The sequence below is a fragment of the Eumetopias jubatus genome, unplaced genomic scaffold, assembly GCF_037043125.1.
Source record: "Eumetopias jubatus isolate StellerSeaLion01/CBP00866 unplaced genomic scaffold, mEumJub1_p1.0 scaffold_3, whole genome shotgun sequence".
Taxonomy (NCBI): domain Eukaryota; kingdom Metazoa; phylum Chordata; class Mammalia; order Carnivora; family Otariidae; genus Eumetopias; species Eumetopias jubatus.
Window position 1 is genome coordinate 9,087,141 of NW_028274809.1, and position 24,489 is coordinate 9,111,629.

General features: G+C 52.4%; 1 protein-coding gene across 4 annotated transcripts in view; it reads right to left on the reverse strand.

Annotated features, from left to right (window-relative positions):
* Window positions 1-1,340: 1,340 nt before the first annotated feature.
* Window positions 1,341-24,489, reverse strand: part of ARMC9 (armadillo repeat containing 9) — a 144,583-nt gene continuing 121,434 nt past the window's right edge. For 2 of the 4 annotated variants that reach the window (XM_028105234.1, XM_088021510.1), the window contains 5 exons: window positions 21,155-21,270; window positions 16,167-16,303; window positions 12,036-12,147; window positions 3,594-3,766; window positions 1,341-2,120 (listed from right to left, as the gene is read on the reverse strand). In XM_028105234.1, the coding sequence (XP_027961035.1) occupies window positions 2,098-2,120; window positions 3,594-3,766; window positions 12,036-12,147; window positions 16,167-16,303; window positions 21,155-21,270 (561 nt within the window). In that variant the 3' untranslated portion in view covers window positions 1,341-2,097. Of the gene's footprint in view, window positions 2,121-3,593; window positions 3,767-11,419; window positions 11,528-12,035; window positions 12,148-16,166; window positions 16,304-21,043; window positions 21,271-24,489 lie in introns of those variants that run through there. The other 2 variants (XM_028105237.2, XM_088021508.1) reach the window with 2 other exon arrangements.

Sequence of the window (24,489 nt, forward strand, 5' to 3'; positions counted from 1 at the left end):
AGGTAACCAGAGAGCTGGGGTCAACTTCCGGGGGAAGAAAGTAATCTTCCTGAAGGCCCACCATTCTCAAAATTTCCATAGGCTCTCCACCGTGGCTCCCTGGGTGGGTTTCATGGGCAAATCCTAGTAGCCAGCTGCATGACCATGTCCAGATGACCTTTGAAGACATCTGGGTTTATTCCTGTACTTGATTCTTCCCCCCATAGGTCGTGTTCAAGCCCGACCCCAGTCAGCTCAGTGAGGCCAGCAGACAGCTGGGATATTTATGAAGAAGCTGTTGGTATTTTACCAAGACTCTTGCTGGCCATCAGCCCTGGGATGTGGACATGTGTGTTGGCGAGAGGAGTCTCCCAGGGTGTGGTGCGGAGACTGGATGGTATTTACTTACCCCAGAGAACCACCCCGGCTGTACCTGGTGCCTTCAGTGTAGTATGACACAGAGTTGGCTACTTCCCAAAACTCTAAAAGACATTTTCTTTTCCCAAAGTAGCCAGACGTTTACAAATCAGGCGTTAGCCCATCTGTAGGTTTGAGGGAGAAACAGCAGTTGCTTTATACCATGGATAAGGGGGTGAACCGATGACTCTTCCAGTCCCTTTGGATTTCTGGAGACAGGGGAAAGGCTGTACCAAGTCAGTGGCATCTGAGGAATCCGAAGGGGAGTGGATTTACTAGGGAGAACAGGAGAGATTTTTTCATGACATTCCCCTGCTGTTCATCTGCAACCACTTTTTAAAGTTTCACCACGGAGGGATCCCATTTCAGGTACCCAGTCTCTGCTTTTCTGTGTCCTTATCAGCAGGTACTTGTGATAAGCCTTGGTGTTTTCTCTTAATATATCCAAGTTGGGAGGTGGAGAGTGCCTGGAGGTGGACATTCCCAAGAAGAAGGTAGGGCCTTGTTCTCCACCACTTTCTTCTCCAGGAACACGGAGGGCTACAGATTTCCAGAGAATCTGGATGTGGCCTCTGAGCCAGTCACACAACCACCGAGTTCTAACACGCCCAGCCTCCTGCCACTGCCAAGAACTCACAAGATTAACCCAGGATCCTAACCTGGGATGGGTTTATGGACGTCTCGGGGGCAACCCGGCAACTTGCCTGCTCTAATGTTCTTCTGTTTACCTCCTCTGCTTGCTCTTTTGAGGAGTGAGGAGGCCATTGAAAAATGCAATGCTTATCTTCTATTTACGTCCAGTTGGATCACAAAGACGTCTTCAGTAAGGGCATAGACAGGGCAGACGGGGTGCTTAGGGTATAATACACGATTTTATTCACACACACACACACACACACACACACACACACACACACACACAGTCCATACCACATGCAAGTACCATCTAGATATTGATTGCTTTTATTTCAATACTCCTAGTTTAGGAGAGGTCAGATCCTGCTCCTCGCTTGGGGGACATTGCTGGCTCTGTCCTCAGACATGGGCTCTGATGTCACCCTCCGCAAGGGGCCAGCACAGTCCTTCCCAGTGGAGACCAGACATCTTGCCATTGGAACTGTTTGGGTTTGCAGTCTTAGAGGAGGAGGGAAGGGGGAGGCGGGGTACACTGGTCAACCCTATGAGGCCTTTAAACCACGTGTGCAGGAGATCAGGAACGGCTGTATCTGCCAGGCTCTATATGGGACTAGACCATATTCTTACCAGGTTTCAAAAAAGGAAGAGAACGTCAGATCTGCTGCTTAGGAATATGGCTTGAGAATGGGTTTCCCTTATTCTAAATCCCTTTGGTTTTCTCCAGGTTGGACGGAGAAAGTTTCCACTGAGGCCGAGGCCCCCCGTCCCTGGCTGCGTGTTCAGTCCCCCTCTCCTCTGCACAGGCTCCCAAGATGAATAGCTCGCTGGTTGGCCCCGCGCTGCCCACCCAGCTACGCTCCTCTGTGCGTGAGGGGGCAACCAGAGAAGGACAGTGACAGGAGCCCGTGTCGTGGGAGGCAGCCTCGCCTCCGCTCCTGAAGCCACCTGGCGGCTCGCAGACAACCGTCTCTCCACATCTGTCACCTGCAGCCGCTGGCTGGCCGAGAAGGGGAAGCTGGCTGGTCCTCGGGCAACGGGATGGTGACACCGGGGAAGGAACCATCCTCACTTCCTGTAAGATGGGCTGCCTGGAGAAGAAAAGCCAGAGCCAGCTGCTAGCATGGAGGCGACATCCGCACAGAGTCCCCTCTGTCCCGTACAAGCCCTTCTTTCAACCGACTCTGTGCAAACAGAATACAGAGAACCTTCCCTTCCCCCCAGGTCACCTGCTCTGTGGCCGGGGCCTGACTCACATGGCCATGCTCTTTCCTCACAGGAAGCAGGCTGCTTGGTGTGGGGCACTCAGCGAGTTTTGCTGGCAATGGTTTTGCTGTTTGTCGAGGCCGCAGGACGCGAGTCTGCTGCTAGCCGGGCTATCTACGCGCAGGCAGGGCCCCTGGGGTAATACTGTGATTACTGCTACCGGGGGCTCTGGCCTGGGGCAGCCTGGCGTGGCCCGAAGCCGGTGGGCTGAGGGCGGGCCTGGCTACCTCTCTCTGGCCACGCGTTCCCGGCATCTGCGGGTGCTTCGTCGTAGGGGTGGGGTAGGGCAGGGCACCGGCGGGCCTGTGGGAAGCAGCAGCTTGCGCTGCACGGCTGGTGGGGACGGCGGGGGGTGGGGGGCGCTGGGGCTTGGCTGTGTGCGTCCCAGCGGACAGGCGTGGGAGAAGAGGGGGGCCGGGCCTGCTCTCCAGCCACGGCCCATTCACCACACGGCCAGGCCGGCGGGGCGGGGCTCGGGTTGACCACAGCGCCCCGGGGCTCCAGCAGGAAATGAGTGGGGCAGGGAGGGTGGGGCGCAGCATAGCGGCAGAAATGCAGATATCCTGAGTGTGCCCAATTTCCTGTTGCTTGACATCCTTTGGTGCTGTTTCTCGTTTGTTTTCCTTTATTTTGATTTATTTTATTTATGTATTTATTTTTTTAAAGATTTTATTTTTAAGTAATCTCTACACCCAACATGGGGCTCGAACCTACAACCCTGAGATCAAGAGTCGCATGCTCCACTGACTGAGCCAGCCAGGCGCCCCTCCCTTATTTTTAGTTGAGACTCTTTAGAAAGGCCCAGGCTCAGCTGGGGAGTGGAGGAGAGTGGCCAACTGGCCAAGGCTAGGAGGGGACCGAGAGAGGAAGTGGTTTCTACAGTGCCCGAAATGGCACGAGGGAGGCCCCCTGGGCCCATTACCCTCAGTGCCTCTGGCGGCCCCACCTCCAAGGCACCCGCCGGTTTGGTTTCCCGGCTGCCTGAGTCGCTGCTGCTGCCTCCCACCCGGAGGCAGGTCCAGGTTTCAGGGCTGACCACATGAGTCCCACGTAGGTGGGGGGGGGGGCGGATCTTAACTCTGAGGGGCTCTGCCTGGGTGGTCTCCGTCTGCCAGGTTGTGTGTGAGCCCCCGAGGCCAGTGGGCAATTGCATAAATAGAAAGATGAGTGAAGAACTGGTCTCTAGGGCAGAAGAAGACACGGGCCGGGGCCCTGGTCCTGCAGGGAGGAGGAGCGGCTCTCCCTTTGGAGTGCGGGGCCCAGAGAAGCACAGTGCCCTGCCCTCCGGTCTGACTTACTCTGTGGGCCCCTCGTGGAGGCCGACATGGAGCTGGGGCGGCTGGCTTGCTGGGGGCTGCACGAAGAGAACTGAGGGGCCAGAGCGGATGCCTTGGCCTTGGGTGGGTACAGGTCCAGGATCTCTGGGGCGCTGGGGGTCCGGGGCTTGCAGGTGAAGGCTGATGTAAATTCCCTGGAACGAAAAGTATGCATGCTTAGGAGTCGCAGGGGGTAGGAAGGGCTTCCCCCGCTGAGTGCCAAGATGCCAGGCAGGCACGGTCCTGGGCACGGGGTAGGGGTGGGGTAGGGCAGGGCACCCGACGGCATACATCCCTGCCCCCATGGAGCTCACACTCGACGGGAGGAGGAAGATAACAAAAAAGGAACAAATGCTAAGGAGGCGATGAAGCTGCGAAGGGGGACAGGGAGCTTGGGGGATCACTGAAGTGTGAGGTAGGCCGGCCTGGGAAGGTGTGGCCGGCAGAGTAACGGTCCCCCATTCTGTCCGTGTTCTACTCCCGGGATCTTTTGTGACAAAGGAGAATGAAGGTGGAGTGGAGTTGAGGCTGCTGTCTGCTGACGTTACCATAGGGAGATTATCCCCGACTATCAGGCTGAGCCCCAGGAAACCAGAAGCGTCCTTAAAAGTGGGAGAGGGGGGCGCCTGGGTGGCTCAGTCGTTAAGCGTCTGCCCTCGGCTCAGGTCGTGGTCCCAGGGTCCTGGGATCGAGCCCCGCGTTGGGCTCCCTGCTCAGCAACAATCTGCTTCTCCCTCCCCTACTCCCCCCGCTTGTGTTCCCGCTCTCACTGTCTCTCTCTCTCAAATAAATGAAGTCTTAAAAAAATAAAAAGTGGGAGAGGGAGGCAGAGGAAGAGAGAGAAGGAGGAAGGACCGTGAGGAAAGGCACAGAGATGCAAGCCTGCTGGCTTTGAAGACGGTGGAAGGGGCTGTGAGCCAGAGAGGGCAGGCGGCCTCCAGAAGCCAGAAAAGGCAGAAAAGAGATTGCCCCATAGAACGCGGGTAAGTCGTGCGCCCCGTGCACACTTTGATTCCAGCCCCGTGAGAGCTGTGTGGGGCTTCTGGCCGGCAGAACTGTAAGGCAGTACATTTGTGGTGTTCAGGTCCCTACGTTTGTGGGCATCTGTTACAGCAGCAATAGGAAACTCATTTTAGATGCAGTGGTCAGGGAAGGCTGTGCTGAGAGGGTGACATTTAGCCCCCAAATAGTCCTGTGGGGCGGGGGCGGCGGCATTACTTCCCCATTTTTCAGATGGAGAAACTGAGGCCCCAAGTTTGTGAACTTTCCCAAGGTCACACACATAACACGCAGGTTGTGAGGCCAAGATTTGAGCCCAGTGGGATCTCATAGCCAACCCTTCTCCAGACACCACCGGGCTGCCAGCCCCGGGGAACAACCTCATGGAGATGCGGTGGACCAGTCGGAGCCGGCACCCTCAGCTTGGCGCCGTTCGACAAGAAGTGCCAGGAGTGGGGTCCCGGCTCTGAGATCCCCTCCCTACCCAGCCCTTTGCTGTCTGGTGGTCACGGAGCTTTATCTACCTTGCTCCAGCCTTGACTTCTGTGGGCCCTGGTATCTATGTGCCCATTTCCCCGACTATAACTGAGGACTGGAGTCCCAAGGTTGCCATCACCACTGAACGAGCTAACGGACGCAGCAGCTCAGCTACCAGCCCGGCACATGCTCTGTACATGGCAGGTCCGTCTGCCCTTCCCTAAGCGGGTGCCTCAGTCTGTGGGCCTCACCCAGTCTCTGCACAGCAAACAGCTGTTGAGCTTGGAGAGTGAGGCCCCGCTTGGTGAACGGTGGGGAGGGTGTGCGTGTGTGTGCACACACGGGGTGGGAACCCCAGGCAGGTGGGGGGCGGGGGGCATGCTCACTGGAAGGGCCCGGACCCTCAGTCCTGCTCTGCTGCTCTCCAGCTAATGACTGAACGTAAGCAAGTTTGCCAACATTTGGGGAGCCTCAGTTTCCCCACCTGCAAAATGTCTCTACAACAGCTGTGATGATTCTGCAAGGGAGGCTGTGCCCTGAGGTCAAGTGTGGGCCCCATAAATGGAGGTTCTGGCTCTGGGGAGTGGGACCTGGGAGGAAACTGGAATTTCTTATTTGAATCAATTCTATATTTCCATATGCCCCCCCCTTTTTTTTTCACAGTGAGAATATTTTAATCATTAGAAAAATCAAACTGAAACATCTGAAAAATCTCCTAAATTCAAATTTAGGAGAAGACTGGCATAAAAACTGCCCATACTTTAGGCAAGAAATCTTTGTTTTATTATTTACTTATTTATTATTTTAAGATTTTATTTGACAGCAAGAAAGCACAAACAGGGGGAGCGGCAGAGGGAGAGGGAGAAGCAGACTGCCCGCTGAGCAGGGAGCTCAATGCAGAGCTTGATCGCAGGACCCTGGGACCATGACCTGAGCCGAAGGCAGACGCTTAACGACTGAGCCACCCAGGGGCCCCAGGCAAGAAATCTTTGATACCAGATTGAAAAGGATACGGGTCCCCCTGCTAGTGCTTTCGCTTTCTCTCTCTCAAATAAATAAATAAATAAAATTTAAAAAGAAAAAGAAAAAGGATACGGGAGATTTAGCCCTATTGTATTCTATTAAAGTTTAAAATGATTTTTTTCTTTATTTAAAAAAAAATGTAGGTATGTATGTAAGTAAGTAGGTAAGCTCTACGCCTAGGGTGGGGCTTGAACTCACCAGCCTGGGATCAAGAGTTGTGTGCTCGACTGACTTGAGTCAGCCAGGTGTCTTTTAATTAAAAGAAATTAAAATTTCTTTTAATATTATTTGGTTCAAATGACTCTTTCCCTATTTTGCTATCCTAATTTTTTTAAAAGATTTTTATTTATTTATTTGACAGAGACAGACACAGCAAGAGAGGGAGCACAAGCAGGGGGAGCGGGAGAGGGAGAAGCAGGCTTCCCACTGAGCAGGGAGCCTGACGTGGGACTCAATCCCAGGACCCTGGGATCATGACCTGAGCCGAAGGCAGATGCTTAACGACTGAGCCACCCAGGCACCCCTCTAATTTTGGATATTTTTATTATTGTTATAGCAGCTGATTATTTTTAAGTTGTGGTAAAATACAAATAACACAAAAATTACCATCTTCTGGTATATATATATATACAGTGGAAACTACTCAGTCACCAAAAAAAAAAAAGAAATCTTGCCATTTGCAATGTCATGGATGGAACTAGAGGGTGTTATACTAAGTGAAATAAGTCAATCAGAGAAAAACAATTATATGATCTCACTCATATGTGGAATTTAAGAAACAAAACAGAGGAGCAGAGGGGAAAGGAGAGAAAAATAAGACGAAATCAGAGAGGGAGACAAACTGTAAGAGACTCTTAACTATAGGAAACACTGAGGGTTGATGGAGGGGAGGTGGTGGGGGATGGGGTAACTGGGTGATGGGCATTAAGGAGGGCACGTGATATAATGAGCACTGGGTGTTATATGCAACTGATGAATCACTGAACTCTACCTCTGAAACTAATAATACATTATATGTTAATTAATTGAATTTAAATAAAAAAAGAAAAAATAAAAAAATAAAAGTAATTCCAAGAGAAAAAAAATTCCCATCTTGACCATTTTAAAATGCAGCCCTACTGAGGCGCCTGGGTGGCTCAGTTGGTTAAAATGTAGCCCTAATACATTTTAAGAAGGAACAACTAAGAGAAACTGGTACAGACTACTCAGGGAGCCCCGGCAGCTGTCCCTGGCAGTGAGTGGCAGCCTTGGGTTACCTGGGGGTGTCCATCACATGGTCATGGGACAGGGAGGCCAGATGTGAAGGAGCTCGCTGGGTAGGCCCAGGATGGCTGGCCAGCTTCACTGCGTGGGGCCTTATAGCCAATGGGCAGCCAGTTGTCAGGTTGTGGGGATGGGGTATGCTGAGGCGAGTTGGCAAGAAGTGAAGGGTGAAAAGGCCTGGGTCTCAAGGCTAGGAATCTATAATCTTCCGACCCCAAAGCAGCCAGGAAAGGGCCCCGTCCTTTGGGATACCAATTAGGCAATGTGTATGAAAACTCTTACGGGTGCGTTCATTTTCTGGATCAACTTTCTGGGCCATGGTGCCTAAATATTCGGTCAAATGTGATTCTGGATTCAGGCGTTTTTTGGACGAGATTCACATTTAAATAGGTGGATTTTGAGCAAAGTAGACTGCCCTCCAGTGTGGGTGGGCCTCATCCAATCAGTTGAAGGCACGAATAGACAAAGACTGATCTCCTCTGAGCAGGAAAGAATGGTGCCAGCAGACCACCTCTGGACTCCAGCTGCAACTCTTCCCTGGGTCTCTAGCCTGCTAGCCTACCCTGGGGAGTTTGGACTGGCCAAGCTTCTACAATCATGTGAGCCAAACCCTTAAAATAACCCCCTCCTGCCCACCCCCCACCCCCACCCCCATCCTGTTGGTTCTCTTTCTCTGGAGAACCCTGACTAATGCACCTTCAAAGTCAGCCTCCTCTTTGCCCTGGGGCACAACCTTTGTTTGGCCATGGTAGCGATGTTGCTGGGGAGAAGAGCACCCTCAGACAAGGGCTCCTTCTGGCTTCTTCTCTGGGACTGGAGAGCGCCAAAGAGCCACTCCTTGGCTTGGCTGAGCCCAAACCATGCTGGGGGCTGCTGCGGCAGGGGGGTGGTGTCGACTGAGGGTGCTGGCCACTGTCCCTGACTCCAGCAGGGGTGATGGCATCAAGGCTCTGCGGGAGGGACACCGTGGGAGGCAGAGGTGGGGGGTCAGTGAGGCCTCCAGGCCCCCCAAATGGTGAGCTCAGCAGTCTGAGCAGCGGGGAGCCAGAGCCCAGGAAATGGTGATCGTTTAGGAGGCGATAAGGCCAGATTAGGGCAGGGCAGGAAAAGCACGCGGACAGGAGATTTGGGATGGCAGTGACCTATGACCTGGGAAAGTAAATTGCTGTGGGAATATTGGTGCTGAGTAGTAGATAAACTTTACGATCTAGGTGAACTGGGAGGTGGCCTGCAAGATAGACCATTATTTATTAGAGAGGCCTGGCCCACTGAGATGATCTCGACTCCTCAATAGGAGCATTGTGTGGAAGGGAAGAGCAATCAAAGGCTTCTGGAGATATTTAATCTTTACTTGTGTTTGGAATGCTGCTGAGTCATAATCTCCCAGCTGAGCATTCCCCGGGGCAGAGGACCCTGTGTCCCTTCAGTTCTCCGGGGCTCCTGTCTGCATGGAGACGAACGACATTCGCTCTGGGGTCCCCTCAGTGGACTCTGCTCATCAGGGCTCGCCACGCGCTCTCGGTCACTGCCATGAGATTTCATCCGCGCTATACCAGAGCCCAGAAAGGCGCGAGGCGTGGGGTGACACCAGGTGAAGGCAGACACACAGACTCGCCAACGGTGTGTGCGCGCGTGCACATGAACACGCAGGGCTCCTGTCCCCATGCTCCTGACTTACTTGGTCTTAGTTTCTCATTTCTCTTAGCTGGAGGCACCACAGGTGTCCCCACAAGCTGCCACATACCCTCTGGGGACAAGTGCGAGGGGATAAACATATATGTAGACGTATGTAAAATCTCTCCCTTCTTCACGTTCTAAAAGCCATGTGCTTGCTGAAGAGTCATTTCCTGTCTGTGGCAGGACCGGAACTCTGACCCTGTTTGCTTCTGGGAGCTGGGCCTGGGCCGGGGTCGGGGAGCCCGCTCCCCTGCAGGTCCCTGGGACACCGGCAGGCACCGTCCAGGCCAGTGCCTCCCAGTGGGTCCAGCTGGGCTCCTCTCTGCAGGGCCTGTGGGCCAGCTTGGTTAACACTATGGTTCCCCAGATACTCCGCTGAGGACTCTAAGAAGCAAGCAGAAAATGTGGCAACTGGAACACTTGGGTGTAAGGAACGGGAGGGAGGCAGTGGGCTCATGGCGTCTGAAGCTTTTACTCCCAGCAAGACCAGTGGCTGGAAGCTGGTAGAGTGGGGCTGGAGCCTCGGTTACCTATAAACCACTTCCTCTCCGGGGTTAAGCAATGAGAGTATCATTCAATCTACCATTTCCCTAAACCCGAAGCTCCAGGGGCTTCCATGGGAAACGGGAAGTCAAGCCGCGCCCACCCAGCGGCTCGTCTTCTGTGGCAAGGGGCCGTCCTCACCCTAAGGACAGAGAGAGAGGAGCTGGGGAAAGCAGAGGGACAAACGTCCCCCACTCAAGCCATATGGAGAGCCATTCTCTCTCCCTTCTCCCGATTCACCCACCAGAGATTCTGAGATCCTGCTCCGGACCAGCTGGGAACATGGGGACAGACAGCCTCACCGTGGCCCGTCTTTCAGGACAGCGGGGGACAGTCATGGACTGGGGAGGCAGCGGGGCTGTGTGACTGGACTTTGGGGTCAGGGAGGAGGAAGGGGTGCTTAGCGGAGACCTGGGGCAGCCGGTGAAGAGGCTGGGGGTGGGGAGGAGTGGCAGGCGGCAGGGGTGAGGCGGGTGGACCGACTGTCTACTTCACCCTCTTTCCATCCTCCTCTTCCTCAGACAGAACCCACCCCCACTCCTCCCAGACCTAAAATAAGAGTTGAATTCACATGACAGACATTAGGGTGAGAGCACCCATGGACTGAGCCCCACGGGGGCTTTTGTGCCCAACAGGACCTTGGAGGGCCAACCGGGTCACTCCGCTTGGTGTCACCAGGGGGAGTGTTTCTCAGGAGAGCCTTTGGGGATCCCCTGCTATGAAAACATTATTCTGGGGAGAGGGGACTGTCTCCAGCAGTAAGCCTCAGACACGAATTCTGCCTTTACAGGAAGGAAAAAAAGACATGGTTCTAGCACTGACAGGGCAGGTTTGGCCCGGCTGAGACGCAGGACCGTATCTGGGTCCTGCCCTGGGCGCGGGGGGCAAGCGCGGCAGGGGCCCAGCCTCAGCTCTGGCCCAGTCCTCTGAGGTCTCTCATTCTGAGCCCCCCACTTCAGGAGGGTGCCGAGAGCCAGAGAACCCCTGACCTGTGGGACCAGCCTGTGGGCCTCGGGCACTTCTAATCCCGGAGCACACCTTCAGCCATTCTGCCGGGTGGGGGAGGTGAGGCCCTGGGTCCCCAGCAGGTCAGGGGACACCCCTCCCCACCCCAGTCCAGGCCCCAAAGTCCTCTGGCTCCACCCCACAGAGCTCCACTGCCCCTGGGAGCTCCAACCTCCTTGTTACCCAGTGCCCTCCTGCAATCTCTGCCTAGAAAGGAAGGCCCCGGGGTGCTGCCTGCCGGGAGAGGGGCAGGGCCTGCAGCACCCTCTCGCCTGCCCACCTCCTCAGACTTTCTGCCCTGCGGGAGCCGGCTCTGCTAAGCCTTCTGCCTGTCCTGGGGCCCCTGCAGCCTTCAGAACTCCGCAGGAACTCCTGTTTCTGTGGCTTCCATCCGTGGGAGACAGCAAGGAGGGCAGCCAGGCCTGAGTAAGGGGAGGGCGGTGGGCTGGTTTCTCTGACCCCTCTACACTGTAAGGGGGAAACATCTGCAGGTGGGGGAGGCTTCAGGTCTCAGGGGTCTGGATTGCAGCCCTTCCGCCCCCGTCTCATCCAGATCTGGAAGGCCCTGCTGCTCACAGAGCTCCTGACGGGGCCAAGGTCAGCCATCACCCCAGCTGCTGGTAGGCCTGCTCACTGCAGACACACTTGCGGAAACACTTCCCAATTCTTTAGAAAGGTGGAGGCACAGGAGGCCCGACCAGTCACCATGGCAAATCTCCTCGAATTCAGGGACTCTGAGGGTGTAGTCATGTGAAACCTGGCTCAGGTCCAATAGTTTCGTGCAGGAGGTTGGCTTTGCCATCTTGAAACGAGTCCAGCTGCAGGATGCTGCAAGGCCAGGAGGAAGTGGCAGGAGCAGCCAGCCTCGCCATTGGGTTGGGTCTGGACACCAGGGCTAGGCGCCTCTTCCTGAGCAGGCTGCCTCAGATCTGAAAGGAGACCCAGGCTTTCTAGATTCTAAAGAACCCCAAGTGACCTCTCAAAGGCCAGGCTGTACTCATTTGGTGCAGAGGAAGAGAAAACACCTTTTTTTCCGTTTGGGATCCAGTTTCTATTTTAGGAGGATGACATCTGAGCCAAATATTTTCACTAATCCAGTTCGCCATCTCTCTCCCCTCCATCCCACCTTCTCCAAAAGCAAATAGCTGCTCACGGGTTACTCCGAATCACACATCCCCACAAACGTGTTCAGCTTGCAGTTCTTAAAACGAGTCCCTTGGGCATGTTTATGACTTTCTTCTCCTTCCAGTCTGACAACCGATAAGTCCCAGGGGGCAGGTGCCTCCCCTTGGGCTCCGAGGTTAACAGGTGTGGTGGCCACATTCCCCCTGGGCTTTCTCCATAGGTTGCTTCAGGCCCCAGTGAAATGCTCCTTTGCGATCAAAGTCAGAGGCTGGACCAGAGATGAGCCCTCCCAGGACACCTCCCCATCCCTACCTGGTGGTCTCTCCACTGCCTGGGGTCTGGTTGGGGACCTCCGAGGAGGGCAGGCGAGCCTCTCCCTGATGTCCTGCTGGCAACCATTCTCCTGGCTTGATGTCCACGGTGGCTGGGGAGGAGAGAGAGTTCAGTCAACTCTGGCTCTGAAACCCCTTTGGGGATGCTCCTTACTGGGGCTAGGCCAAAAAGCCAAGAAAAGCACATGCCCAGGCCAGCCCCCGATAGCTCCCTGGAGCTTATGGATGAGGCCTCGCTTACTTGCGCAGCCCCAGAACTTTCCAGGTGGCCACTTGGACTTAGGACCTGGGGCTGCAGCGTGAGTGCTCTGGCTGGAGACCTCTGGCCCTGTTGCTTCTCCTGCCCCCCCCTCTGCCTCTCAAACTACATCTCCAAGATCAAGACCTGAGCTGAGATCAAGAGTCGGACGCTTAACCGACTGAGTCACCCAGGCGCCCCTGGGGTGTCCTGTATTTTTATTTGCCGCCCGGAGGTGGGGCTCTCTTCCCCCTGGGCTGCCCCAGGCCCCTTCAGGCCTGAACCCCTCAGTCCACCCCCAGGGGCAGGAGCCGCCCTCATTCCCAGCAGTGCTCATGCTGACCTCACGGCCAAGGACCAGGGCCCCCAGGTCATCCCGGAGACCTTCACTGGGAAGTGACAGAGAAGTCCTCGATGACTCTGCCGGGGAGCTCTCCTGAGAGCCTAGTCTGGATTTCAAATGACATGACCCCCTTCTCTCCGGCCCCACTTCTCTTCTCCTTCTGCAGCCAAAGGGGTCCATGCCACCGTCAGAGCAATTCTGTGACCAAGTCCAGATTTGCTGCTTCCTTAATCCAAGCTCCTTCTAGCTGTTTTGTTTAAAAATCTCCCTGGTACCTTTGCAATTGTGGCCTCTACTTTATCTTAAATACAAACTTTCTTCTTTGCAGCTTTGACTCCCAGGTAACGGTCTTTTCACCCAAGCAGGGAATGGAACCCTGGGATGGCTTTATTTACAGTCCATACTGGACAGTCTCCACCTAGAGCTGGGCCTGGAACCGGAAATGGAGCCTTCTCTGACCTGTTCTCTGGTGGACAACTGGCCTGCTTGTCTGTGCTCTTGGCTCCTTGGGCTTCTAATCAGGCCCAGGAGATAGCATTTAGGTATATGAAGCAATAATCAACGGCAACTACGTACAGTTGTGTGCTGGGCTACACACAGAGAAAATCCCATTCCAGGGGCAGGCAGTCCTCCAGGATCAGGAGCTTTCCCAGGTGGGTGTGGGTGCAGGGCCAGGTTGGGGGGTGGGTGGGAAAGCCCCCTGGCAGGAGGGAGGAGGAGTTTTGCTGAGCTCTCCTGAGACCCTCTGAGGTCTTTTCGGCTCTGTCACCCAATAGCAGTCACCTCCTATGCCCCTTCCGACTCCCTCCACTGAATGTCACAGTGCGGGCCTTCAGAGCTCCCACCACTGAAAGCCGGACACTGGGGCGGGGGTGGGGGCGGGCACCAGCAGCTGTGTGCATGCACCAGAGGCTTCCCGGGACAAAGTACTGTTTCCTCACCTGTGGGTCCATTTCAGACAGGGCTGGGCATTTTCACTCCAGGCCACTGACAAAGTATGCGGCTTTGATACCCAAGATAGCCTCAGTTGATGGGGTAATAAGAGTAACTTTCCTGAGGCCAATGTCTTAGAAAAATTCGAAGGCACATTCTTGACTTTTTCCTTTTGGGAGCTATTTCCTTGGCTCTGTGGGGCTAAGTCCCTCTGCTTAAAAAGAATGTACTTTCTGGCCCTGTGGTCAACTGGATCAAGCAGTTGGAGGATCCCACAGGCTCCTCATCACGGGATTTCACCTTTAGCGTTGACTGAACGCAGAGATGTGAAGAGCTTCCTGCGCAAATGCGCTGGAGGCCACCGCGGCGGGTTCTCGGTGGGCCTGAGGTGGCGCAGAGGTTCCCAGCATGAGTGCGGGCCGGGAGGCCAGGCTCAGTAGCGAGTCACATGTGAGGGGCCTCTGAGGAGTAGCTGCGTGAAGCCAGACTGGGACGGGGGGACAGCTGAGCGAGAGCACAGAAGTGGGAGAAAGGGCTGGAGAAGCAGGACTGTATGGATGGAGGGGTCCAGAGGAGGTCAGCTCAGGCTCTTGACAGGGAAGGAGTATCACAGAAGACAACGGGGCCGCCTGGCCCACCACTGCCCTCTTCCTCTGGGGCCTTCTTATATCTGCTGAGCCCAGAGGCAGCCTCAGAACTAGTCTCCACCCTGATTATGTGCATTCTAAGCACAGAAGCCCAAGCCTGCTTGCTCTCCATCCTCACATAGAGGCTGGATCAGAAGAGGGAGGGATGGCCGAAACAAGACCAGCTGGGGCGGGGTTGGGGGCGCAGACGCTGGTCCAGGGCCATCGGTCCTGGGGTGGCTGCAGCTGGCCAAGCCTGAAAGAGGGTAGGAGGAAGAACAGAATCTGTACCAGAAATGCTCCCTAAGTAACCAAGGGAGAGCCACTAACCCGGAGGGTGGGCTTCTCTAGTAAAATGTTCGTAAAGGAGAATGAGGAGTGCTGTCCTGAGTCTGAGGACAGGCCAAGCAGGCCTGGGGAAAGAGGTGAATATGGCTGGTTTCTGGCTGGCGGACTGAGGGCAGCGAGTTTGGAGCCCACTGAGGTGGGGGGTGGGGAGTTGATGGACACGGTTGGGGGGGGGGGGTCCCAGGCAGGCCTAAGCAGAGAGGAGCATGCAAGAGGAGACATGTGGAATATGGCCTCAGAGTTCAGGGCTACACCTGGCAGTGTGACTCAGGCCAAGCGGCTGCCCTGGCTCCAGGTGGCCCACGAGGAGGGCTGCCACCTCCCCAGGGAGAGGCACTGGGGCCTGCTGCTGATCACCAAGGCTGCCCACTGTTTTCACGCAAGGAACCAGGACTGGCCAGGGCCTTGACTTTGTCAGGGCTACCATCGATTGTTTTTTGAAAATCACAATGACACCACCATCTCCAGGAAGATCAGTTGCCACGCAGCTACTCCATCTGTGGCAACCTCAAATGCCTCCATCCTACAGGTAATCCATGCTAAATCTTTCCAAAACATAGGACCATACCGAGAATCGGTACAAGACAGAGGACTACCCTGGTGGTTGCTTTGGTAAAGCAAGGATGTACCTGATAAATAAATTACCCTAAATGCAACTTTTGGGAAGTCCAGGCCTATAGAGCTTGAAATCATTTTTAACTCAATGGCATTAGGTTAAATTGGCAAAGGTGGTTAGACTACCTAAAACCTCCACCCTGGCAGCAGAAATCTCTGGACAATTGGTGGAGCTAATCACCTTTCATTGAAGGCATATTAATGTTTACAGCTCTAATAACATATGATCCCAGGTGGCAAAACCTCTAAAAGTGTGCATAACCAGGAGACAGTCCCCCAGACTCTCAAACAACCTGGCTCTACTCTGACTCTGTGACCAGCCTCCTGCTTTGAACTGGGGCTTGGAAGTGTTGGAATCCAATTGTGAGCAGATTATAAAAGTTCTCAGATGTTTCTCATCCTGGAATCTGATCTGCTCCTCTGTTGTTTTTCCTCTTTGCATGGAGATTATGGTCTTATCTGGCCTGCTCATATCCTTTTAATTTCCTCTTGCGAATTAAAAAAAAAATACTTTGTATGTTTCTGATTCAAAGCATATCTATTTTTTCTGGCATCTAAAAAAATCCTTTTATCCCCCATCAGTCTCTGTTGAACTCGACTAGATGTTTCAAAATGTTTTGGCTTCTTCTGGCACAGTTGTCAGACCAGCCCTCGAACAGGTAGCTGACCGCCTCAGCATCAGAGTTTGAGATGCCAAAGTCTCGGTCAGAAATCTCCATCATTCTGAGATGACTACTTGGAAATCGCACAGTAAACACACAACTTTTCGCGAGCAGAAATCTTGCCCGACTAGTGCGTGGGCAAGTCTCTCAGAGAAGAGGGTTTAGAGGTGTGCCTGTGTGGTTGCGGGCCTGTGGGCCTCTGTGACTCAGGGCCGTGGGGGAGATCAGGTGTGAGGCTGAGGCCTTTCTGGGTCTCTAACTGTTGCTGCTTGCTGCCGGTCCAGGCATCACCAGCCCCCGAGCTGACTCCCCGCCCCCACCTGCCCGCGGTTCTTACGGTTCTTACCTGAAGAGGAGATGCAAGGCTCCGAAGCACCGGGCTCAGCCCCCTTGTAGACGGGAGGGTGGGCGCTTGTCAGGGATGGGAGGCTGCCGTTTTGGGCAGGCTGGGCCATCTGGGGCGAAATGGGATGGTCTTCCAGACTGGAAGAAAAAATGAAAAACAGCAAAAAATGCAGATAGCCAGGAGGTATTTGCTGACTACCGCGTAGCATCACAAACAGATACAAGAAGTGGAAGTACCTGAAATTCCTTATTAAACTGGTATTAGCAGACATTAAACCTTTTTAAGGATATTGGCAGAAACTAGAAAATACCCTGGTAGCTCCTAAACATTTACAGTGATACATGGGCTTCATATCTTTCTAACACACAAATGATATCTTCTGGCTTTGGGGGACATGGGAGCATGACATTTCAACCAAACCATTTAAGGCACCAATCTTCTGGTTTTTCCACAGAGGATGAAGCAGATGAGCTGAAGGGACGAATGCAATCAGAAAGACGTGACGTGTCATGTCAGCCGTGACAGCAAGAGCTCGGCAGGCACGGGCCCGGGACGAGCTCGCTGTCTTCATCACCACCTCCATGGTGCCTTCCCGCCCGCCAGCACCTGGGTCGGTGGAGACCCATTCACCCCGCAGACATGGACTGGGCGCCTCATTGTGCCGGACCCCCCCACCCCAGCCGGGTGCCAGAGATGGGGGACCCGGGCCAGCAAGGCCCCGAGAGGTGGCCGGAGGGAGGTTGGCTCCTCATTCAGCCTTGACAGCAAATCCCGAGGAAGGCTCTCCAGGTGGGCCTGGCAGTCCAGCACTGGCTTCTCTTCAACAAGGAGACACTCGCCACCTGCCCAGCGAGGGCTTGGTGGGAGATACAAGCGCGGCGAGTATGTGGCGCTCTGCCCAGGGTTGGGCCCCATGAGATGGCCGTTCTTGAATGTCAGTTCCAGTAGCAAAGACAAACAGACGCTAAGCCACCCCGAAGGGCAGGAAGGGTGTGTGTGTGTGTGTGTGTGTGTGTGTGTGTGTGGCATGCGGCCAGTCCAGCTAGGGCTGCCTGGGGCCAAAAGAGGGAAAATTTTCCAACAGAGGTAACACCGCGAGGCAGATGCAGAGGCAGAAACAAACAACAATGCCGCACTGTTGCAGAAAGATTTCAGGCACCACAGAAACTGCGGGCTGGAGGGGACAGGGTGTCCGGGGGCACTTCGAGGCCCAAGGTGGGGGGGGGGTCAACTGAGAAGGACCTTGTCAGCGAGTGTTTGGTTAGATTTGATCCCTAAGGGAGATAGGAGTCACCGAAATGCCATTCTGCGATGATGTGCTAGAAATCTCATTCTAGGGTGGCGGACGGTAGACCGTGGCAGGGGGCACCACTAGGGGAGAAGAGGTGGCTCAGGAGGGCAGAGGGGAGGCCAGGGCTGGGAGAGCAGAGGGAGGAGAGGGCTCGGCCGCCAGGGGGTGGGATTCTGGCTCGGGGGTTTGGGGGTATTAATGCCATTCCCTGGAGCGGGGGGGGGGGGCTCAGAAGACAGCGGTGTTCACCTAGGAAGCGCTGACTCGGGGTGCTGGGGGGACACCCCTCGCACTTGGGGCAAGTCTGGAAAGGAGTGAGATTTGGGTGCCTGGAGTGTGTAAGGAAACCTGCGGAGAAGCAGGATGGGTAGGGACCAGAAATGGGGCATTTTAGGAGGCAGAGGGGTGAGTTAGGGGCCAAGCCCACGTGGCAGCAGGGTGTGGGGGCGGGACAGTGACCAGGAGGGTGGTCGGCAGTGGCGACCGTGAGGGATGCTGTGCGGCCTCGGCTTGGAAGCTGCAACTGATGAATTACTGAACTCTACAGCTGAAACGAATGATATTCTAGATGTTGGCTAATTGAATTTTAATTAAAAAAAAAAAAAGCAGCAGCAGCTGCGAGGTCACTGGTGGCCGTGGCAGCGGTAACTTGAAGTCACCAGTGGGCCGCGAGGGCCGAGAAGGGAGGGCAGGGGTCATGGAAGCAGGCAGAGAGGGCCTGGGCGAGGGGGGCTGGGGACCTGGGAGCCTGTGGGGAGGCCTGGGGAAGGAAAGCAGTAGGAGGGGAGGGTGAAGGTGGAGCAACGAGGTGTGAAGTGATGGTGCCAAGTTTGGACAGTGAGCAGAGGGGAGGGATCCAGAACCCACGAAGCGGTGAGGCGGGGCAGGTGGCGGGGGTGGAAATAGGCCGAGGGAGGGCTGGGGTGAAGGAGGGCCCTGAGTGGCACAAGGTGACTTTTTATTTTAAACCTTCTTTTCTTGATTAAAAAACCAGTAAGTGTTGATCATGAAAAATTAGGAAAATATATGGGCTACATAGAATGTCCTGCCCTCCCAATACCTAGACACGACCCTGATTAACATCTGATATCTTTTCACTTTTAAAAAATGCAAATATATACTTTAAAAAATAAACTTGGGATCACTGTAAGTGGCCAGCAGGCTGGATCTACCCTGTTTATGCTTTTTCACTTAGCAATATATTGTGAGGCTCTCCTCATGTATTAAATATTCTTCTAAAACGTCATTTTCAAATACTGTGTTGGTAAACAGCCTCCTACTTTGGGCATTTCGATTTTTTTTTTTTAATAAGTTTTTCTTTATTTTTTTAAGAGAGGGAGAGAGAGAATCTTAAGCAGGCTCCACGCCCAGTGCAGAGCCCGACATGGGGCTCGATCTCACGACCCTGAGATCATGACCTGGGCCAAAATCAAGAGTCAGATGGCTTCACTGATTGAGCCACCCAGGTGCCCCCATTTAGATTTCTTATGACTACTGCAATAAATGCCCCTGTCTATATATCTGTGAGTATCTGACTGCTTCTCAGCATCAAATCCTAGAAGTGGGATTACTGACTCCAGAAGTACTAGTACCTGGAATGTGTGCGGTGTGTATTGCCAGTGTCTCCAAGATCACGGAGATTCTCAGCTGATGTTCCTGGCAACACCAGGGGATCAGAGCCAGCTGGATTCGCGAGTCACAGACACTTTTTACAGGGGCTAACTAAAGATCCTGCAAGTTGACTTTCTGCCGAGCGCAGGGGGCAACCGGCATCCGCCACCATCCACTGACCACAGGACATCGACCATGGCTCTGTGTGCTTCTGGAGTCAGAAATCACATCTCATTTATTCTTGTTTCCCTAGAAATTAACACACCATCTGGCACACAGAAGTGATATAAATGTCTGTAGAATTGGCCCAATGGAGGGAGCTGGGCAACTGCACTAGAGTGGGAAGGTCCAGTTCCAGGAAAATGAGGTCCTCTCCGTCCTTGCAGGGACCACTTCCACAAGTCAGGGGACATCCCCGGCATGGAAAGACATCGTCTTCTTCCTCTCCACAAGGTAGAACACCCAACCCCAGAATTAACGGTGCCCATTGGTTAGATCTTATATTTATTAGATTCCCTTTATCCTTATTTCTAACTAAATATCCTTATGTCATTGTTGCCTCTCTGGGTTTCAAGAACTTTAAAAGCTAATCTTAAAATAATTTTTAAAGATGATGATTTGGCATCCTCTATCCCATGTTAAGCAAGATGAATTTTATCAGTTCCTGTTACCACTTCCATTTAAAAAGATATAAACTAGATTTACTAGTAGTTGACACTTGGCTAGATTAAACAAGCAAACACAAAACCTGATACAAATGACATTTTGGGGACAGTTAGGGAATACTGATATACTATAGAGTGTTACGTGAATGTTGACTTTCTTAGGTATGATAATGTGGTTAAGTACAGGATGTTCTTACTCTTGGGGGATGCGTGCTGCAAGTCTGCAACCTCCTTTCAAACTGTTCAGCAAAACAAAGTATATGTGTGTAAATTATATATTATGCACATAGAAGGAGACAGAGAGAGGATGCAAAGGTGCCAAATGTTCATAACTGGAAGCTAAGTTAAAAATTACTGACAGTAAGTTTAAGAGAAAAATACATTATTAGCAGTTTAAAATAAGAACCTTGAAATATGAAGCACGTGACGACTAGTTTTGAAATGAAATCAAACAGATCACCAGTCCACGGTATGGGCCTGGAAATACTTACAGGTCAGGTCCCACGTGGGAATAGCACTTGGCAGGATCTGGGTGTGGGGGCCTCGGCATCCCCAGCAGCCACGCACGGAGCTCCGTGAGGGCAGGCATTTCCGTGCTGTTTGTGGCTGTATGGCAGGTGCCTGGCTGTTCATTACAAATTACTACAGAGTAAAACTGGAAACAACCAAACTGCCCAGCTATGGGGGATAACTAAGTAAAATATGTCCTATTCATTTGAACTATTTTATGGCCAATATTTGTAGGTTTTTCTCCTGCTCTCTATAACCCCCTGGCTCGTACCCGTTTCTCTCTGCCATTCTCTCTAGACAGTTGGACTGACTGGCCTGGGGCCCCCCCGAGAGCCCACAGGGGTCTAGGCCCCCAGGTCCCCAGGTTGGTCCCAGGTTCTGAGAAACCACACTAAAATTTTGTTCACATCAACCAGCTAGGAGCAAGTCTATGAAGAAAGCTAGGCCGCTAAACATGCATAGAGTTGCTTTAAAAAAGTGAATGTGTTTATCTAAAAATAAGTGGATTTGATGTCTTACCCTGTCACACCCCACCCCAACAGAAGGCCTGGTGCCATGGTGGGGGAGGGGTGCAGAACAAAAGCAACCCAAGGCCTGTTGGGTGGACCCACCATGCTCCTTCTGGTCCTTGCTTTGAAATTACATTGGCCAACACTTGGCTTCTTCTGGGCGAAGGCTGGAAGTGCCTGGAGATCCTGAAATCCAACCACTTCATTTTTTTGGAAGAAGAAAGCTGGGGGTGAAGGAGACAACCTCTTTCCCCTCAAAAATCCCCAAGAGAGAAATAATGAAGAGATAAATGCTTTCCAATGTGAACGTTTTATTTTGAGTTTTTCAATACACACATCTTACACTGCAGTTAAAACAAAGCTTAAGAAAAGAAATCCCCGCCTCTGTTAGCCTGGACTTACACTGGGTACCCGGTCCTGTGGCCGCCGGGGGTGACGGGCCGGCGCAGGGGCTCGTCGGCACTCTGCTGCACACTGGCCAGGCCCTTCCGCCTTGCCTTCCCTGTGTTCGTCATAATCTGGTGGAAGGAAAGAGGAGACAGGGCTAGAGACACCACCTACTTGAGAGCTGACCTCGAAGGAGAAGTTCCTACATGTAATAAATTATAGTAATAAGAGGCTTTGCAAATAGATGAAGAAGGATCATGACACAGATTATTCGGATAAACAGAAATTGGGGCAAAAACTCGTTTAGGCTTGCATATTATACCGTTTAGCAGTATAAATTAAAAAAAACAATCAGACCATGGAAAAGAGAAGAAGAAAACAGTTTGAATAAACAATTACATCTCGGGGAAGACGGAGTTTTGAAAGTAAGAAGAAAAAAAAGATGGGCAGATTTGGTTTCATAAAAATTTTCCACTTATATATTAGAGATAAGCCAAATGAACAGGTAAACAACCAACTGTGAAGAAATATTTGCACAGGGTGCCTGGGTGGCTCAGATGGTTAAGCATCTGCCTTCGGCTCAGGTCATGATCCCAGGGTCCTGGGATCGAGTCCCGCATCGGGCTCCCTGCTCCTTGGGAACCTGCTTCTCCCTCTGCTTCTCTCTCTCTCTCTGTCTCTCATGAATAAATAAATAAAATCTTAAAAAAAAAAGAAATATTTGCACATATTTAACAGAATGGAAGGTTAAGATTTTCATTAGATAAGCAGCTCTTACAAATCAATAAGTAAGACAGTAGACGACGGAGCAAAGAATTCAAATAGCTAAGTCACACAATAGAAAAGATCACTGGTAAATACGAGAAAAAAATGATCAACTTTACAAGTAATTAGAAACTACAACTTCATAAAAAAGGTATCATCTTTCAACGATTACATGACCATGTAATTGGCTGGCAGGATTCAAAAATGTTAGTGGCCCAGCAGGCTAAGTCATTTCTAATTACTTTAGGAAGTAATCTGGTGTTTTGTATCAGGAGAGTCATAAAAATGTTCACATCCTTGGGTGTAAATCCTAGGGAAAGAACCCCAAATACGGAAAATGTTAAATAAACAAAGTTGTTTGTTACAAAACTGTCATAGAGTAAAACTGGAATAATCTAAGTGTCTGGCAAGAGAGGAATAAATAAGTGAAATATGGCATATTTATTTGAAATATTAAGTGGCCATTTACAATGATAAAGCCTGGGTTATGAAAAAGTGTTTATTTAAAACATTTAATAAAAGGTTGTAATACTGTACATAAATGATGCTTTCAATTAGGCTAAAAGTACACACCAGACTGGAAGGAAATGAACACTAAATGCATCCAGTGGGAAGCAGGATAGCAGAACCGAGAGGAATTTTTTCTCCCCTTTATTTTCCAAGTGTTCCGTAATATGGTTAGATCATGTTCACAATTAAGACAAATGGTTTACAGAAGAAATGACTGTACAGCCGGGGAAATGGAACCAGAGTCTGGACTGCGCCAGTGTGGGCTGCCCGTGCGAGGTGGTGCCCCCGTCGTCCGAGCGGGACCACCCGGGAAACCGGGGGAGGGGGCATGGGACCTCTTGACACTCCTTTTTCAAATTCCTGTGAATCTAGAATTACTTGAAAATGAAAATTAAAAAAAAATTGGCTTATACAACAACAAAAACAAGCCAGAAATTAAAAAAAAACAATTGGAATTACATCTTTGATTCCTTGATTTTTGCTGAGAGCTTATTTGGGTTGATCTCGTGTTTGAGGCAGGGGAAGGGAAGAGGGGCCTCCCCGCGCTGTGGGGCCGGCTGCCAGTCAGGGGTGTGTGGGGGGGGGCGGAGGGGAGGCAGTGGGAAGGGGAGCAGGGCCAGAGGACAGAGAAGGTGCCTTCAGCCTCCGGGGAGAGGAGACGGCACACGATCAGCCTTCTACACAAGAACTAAAACGCAGTCCCACCTCCCCTTAGGCCTCTTGTGTGACCCACAGAGGAAGGATGTTTTAACTGCAAGCCCGCCGCACTGCTGGCCCCCCTCACTCGCACTCCCCTTCGGCCACGCTGCCCTGTCCAGTATCGAGGCTCAAATTTACAGGCCGGGCTACTCATCTGGTGAGCAGGTGCCTTACGTCCAACCCTCAAACGCCCCTCCGGAACACCCCTGCTTCTCTTTCTCCCTCCATTATGCCACCCGGCTCTTTCCAAAGAGGGCTCAGAAGGTGGGGTCTTAAGGTACTGGACCAGGGGACAGGGTGCGTGCGTGCCTTCTTGCTTCCTCATCCTCCACGCCATGCTCCTGAGCTCGCCCTCCCAAATCCTTCCTAGGGGACACTTACATGTGAGAGTGTTTCAGCCTGTGGAAAACCCTGTCAGCCATACCGTTTCTTTCTTTCTTTCTTTTTTTTTTTTTTTAAGATTTTTAAGTAATCTCTACAACCAACATGGGGCTTGAACTCACAACCCGAGATCAAGATTCACGTGCTCTACCACTGAGCCAGCCGGGCGCCCCTGTCATACCAATCTTCTTAAAACCCTATAGGCCTAGGGGCACCTGGGTGGCTCAGTCGTTAAGCGTCTGCCTTCAGCTCAGGTCATGGTCCTCATTTCAGGGTCCTGGGATCGAGCCCCGCATCGGGCTCCCTGCTCGGCAGGAAGCCTGCTTCTCCCTCCCCCACTCCCCCTACTTGTGTTCCCTCTCTCGCTGTGTCTCTCTGTCAAATAAATAAATAAAATCTTTAAAAAAAACAAAAAACAAAAACCTTATAGGCCTAGGAAATAACTTAAGGTGGGTGGTATTTGTGCTCTCCAGGGGATGAAGAAACTGAGTCTAGCCTGTGGGTCAGAATGTCTGGTCTGTTACCCAGAGGCCTGAGGAAAGACCCAGCTCTGTTCAGGGCACACCTGGCGTCTCAAAGCAGCCATTTCCCAGAGGGCCTGCCCCCTGCTCACCTTACGACCTGCTGTGCCTACAGGGTGAGCCACGCAGTAGCCCACAAGGTCTCCAGGCCCCTCTCTGGGCCCCTCAGTTTCAAAGCAGCCTTTTGGGGCTGGAAAGATCTGAAAGGAAATCTAGTTCAACAACCTGCTGACTGTACCGAGTTCCGCAGAAATGCCTCAGGGGCTACTGGGAGAGAGAAGAGAATGGGTTCCTGGCAGTCACCTTACTTGTCCAGAGGGACTCAGCCTTCATCTGTGTGACAGATGGGGGGTTTTGTTTGAAAGAACGTTCTGCTACTAAAAAAATGCAGCACATGATTGAGCAGAATGTAATTTTTCAGTAGTAAAAGATGGTCGAAACATGTCAATTTAGATAAAAAATATTACTTCCCAT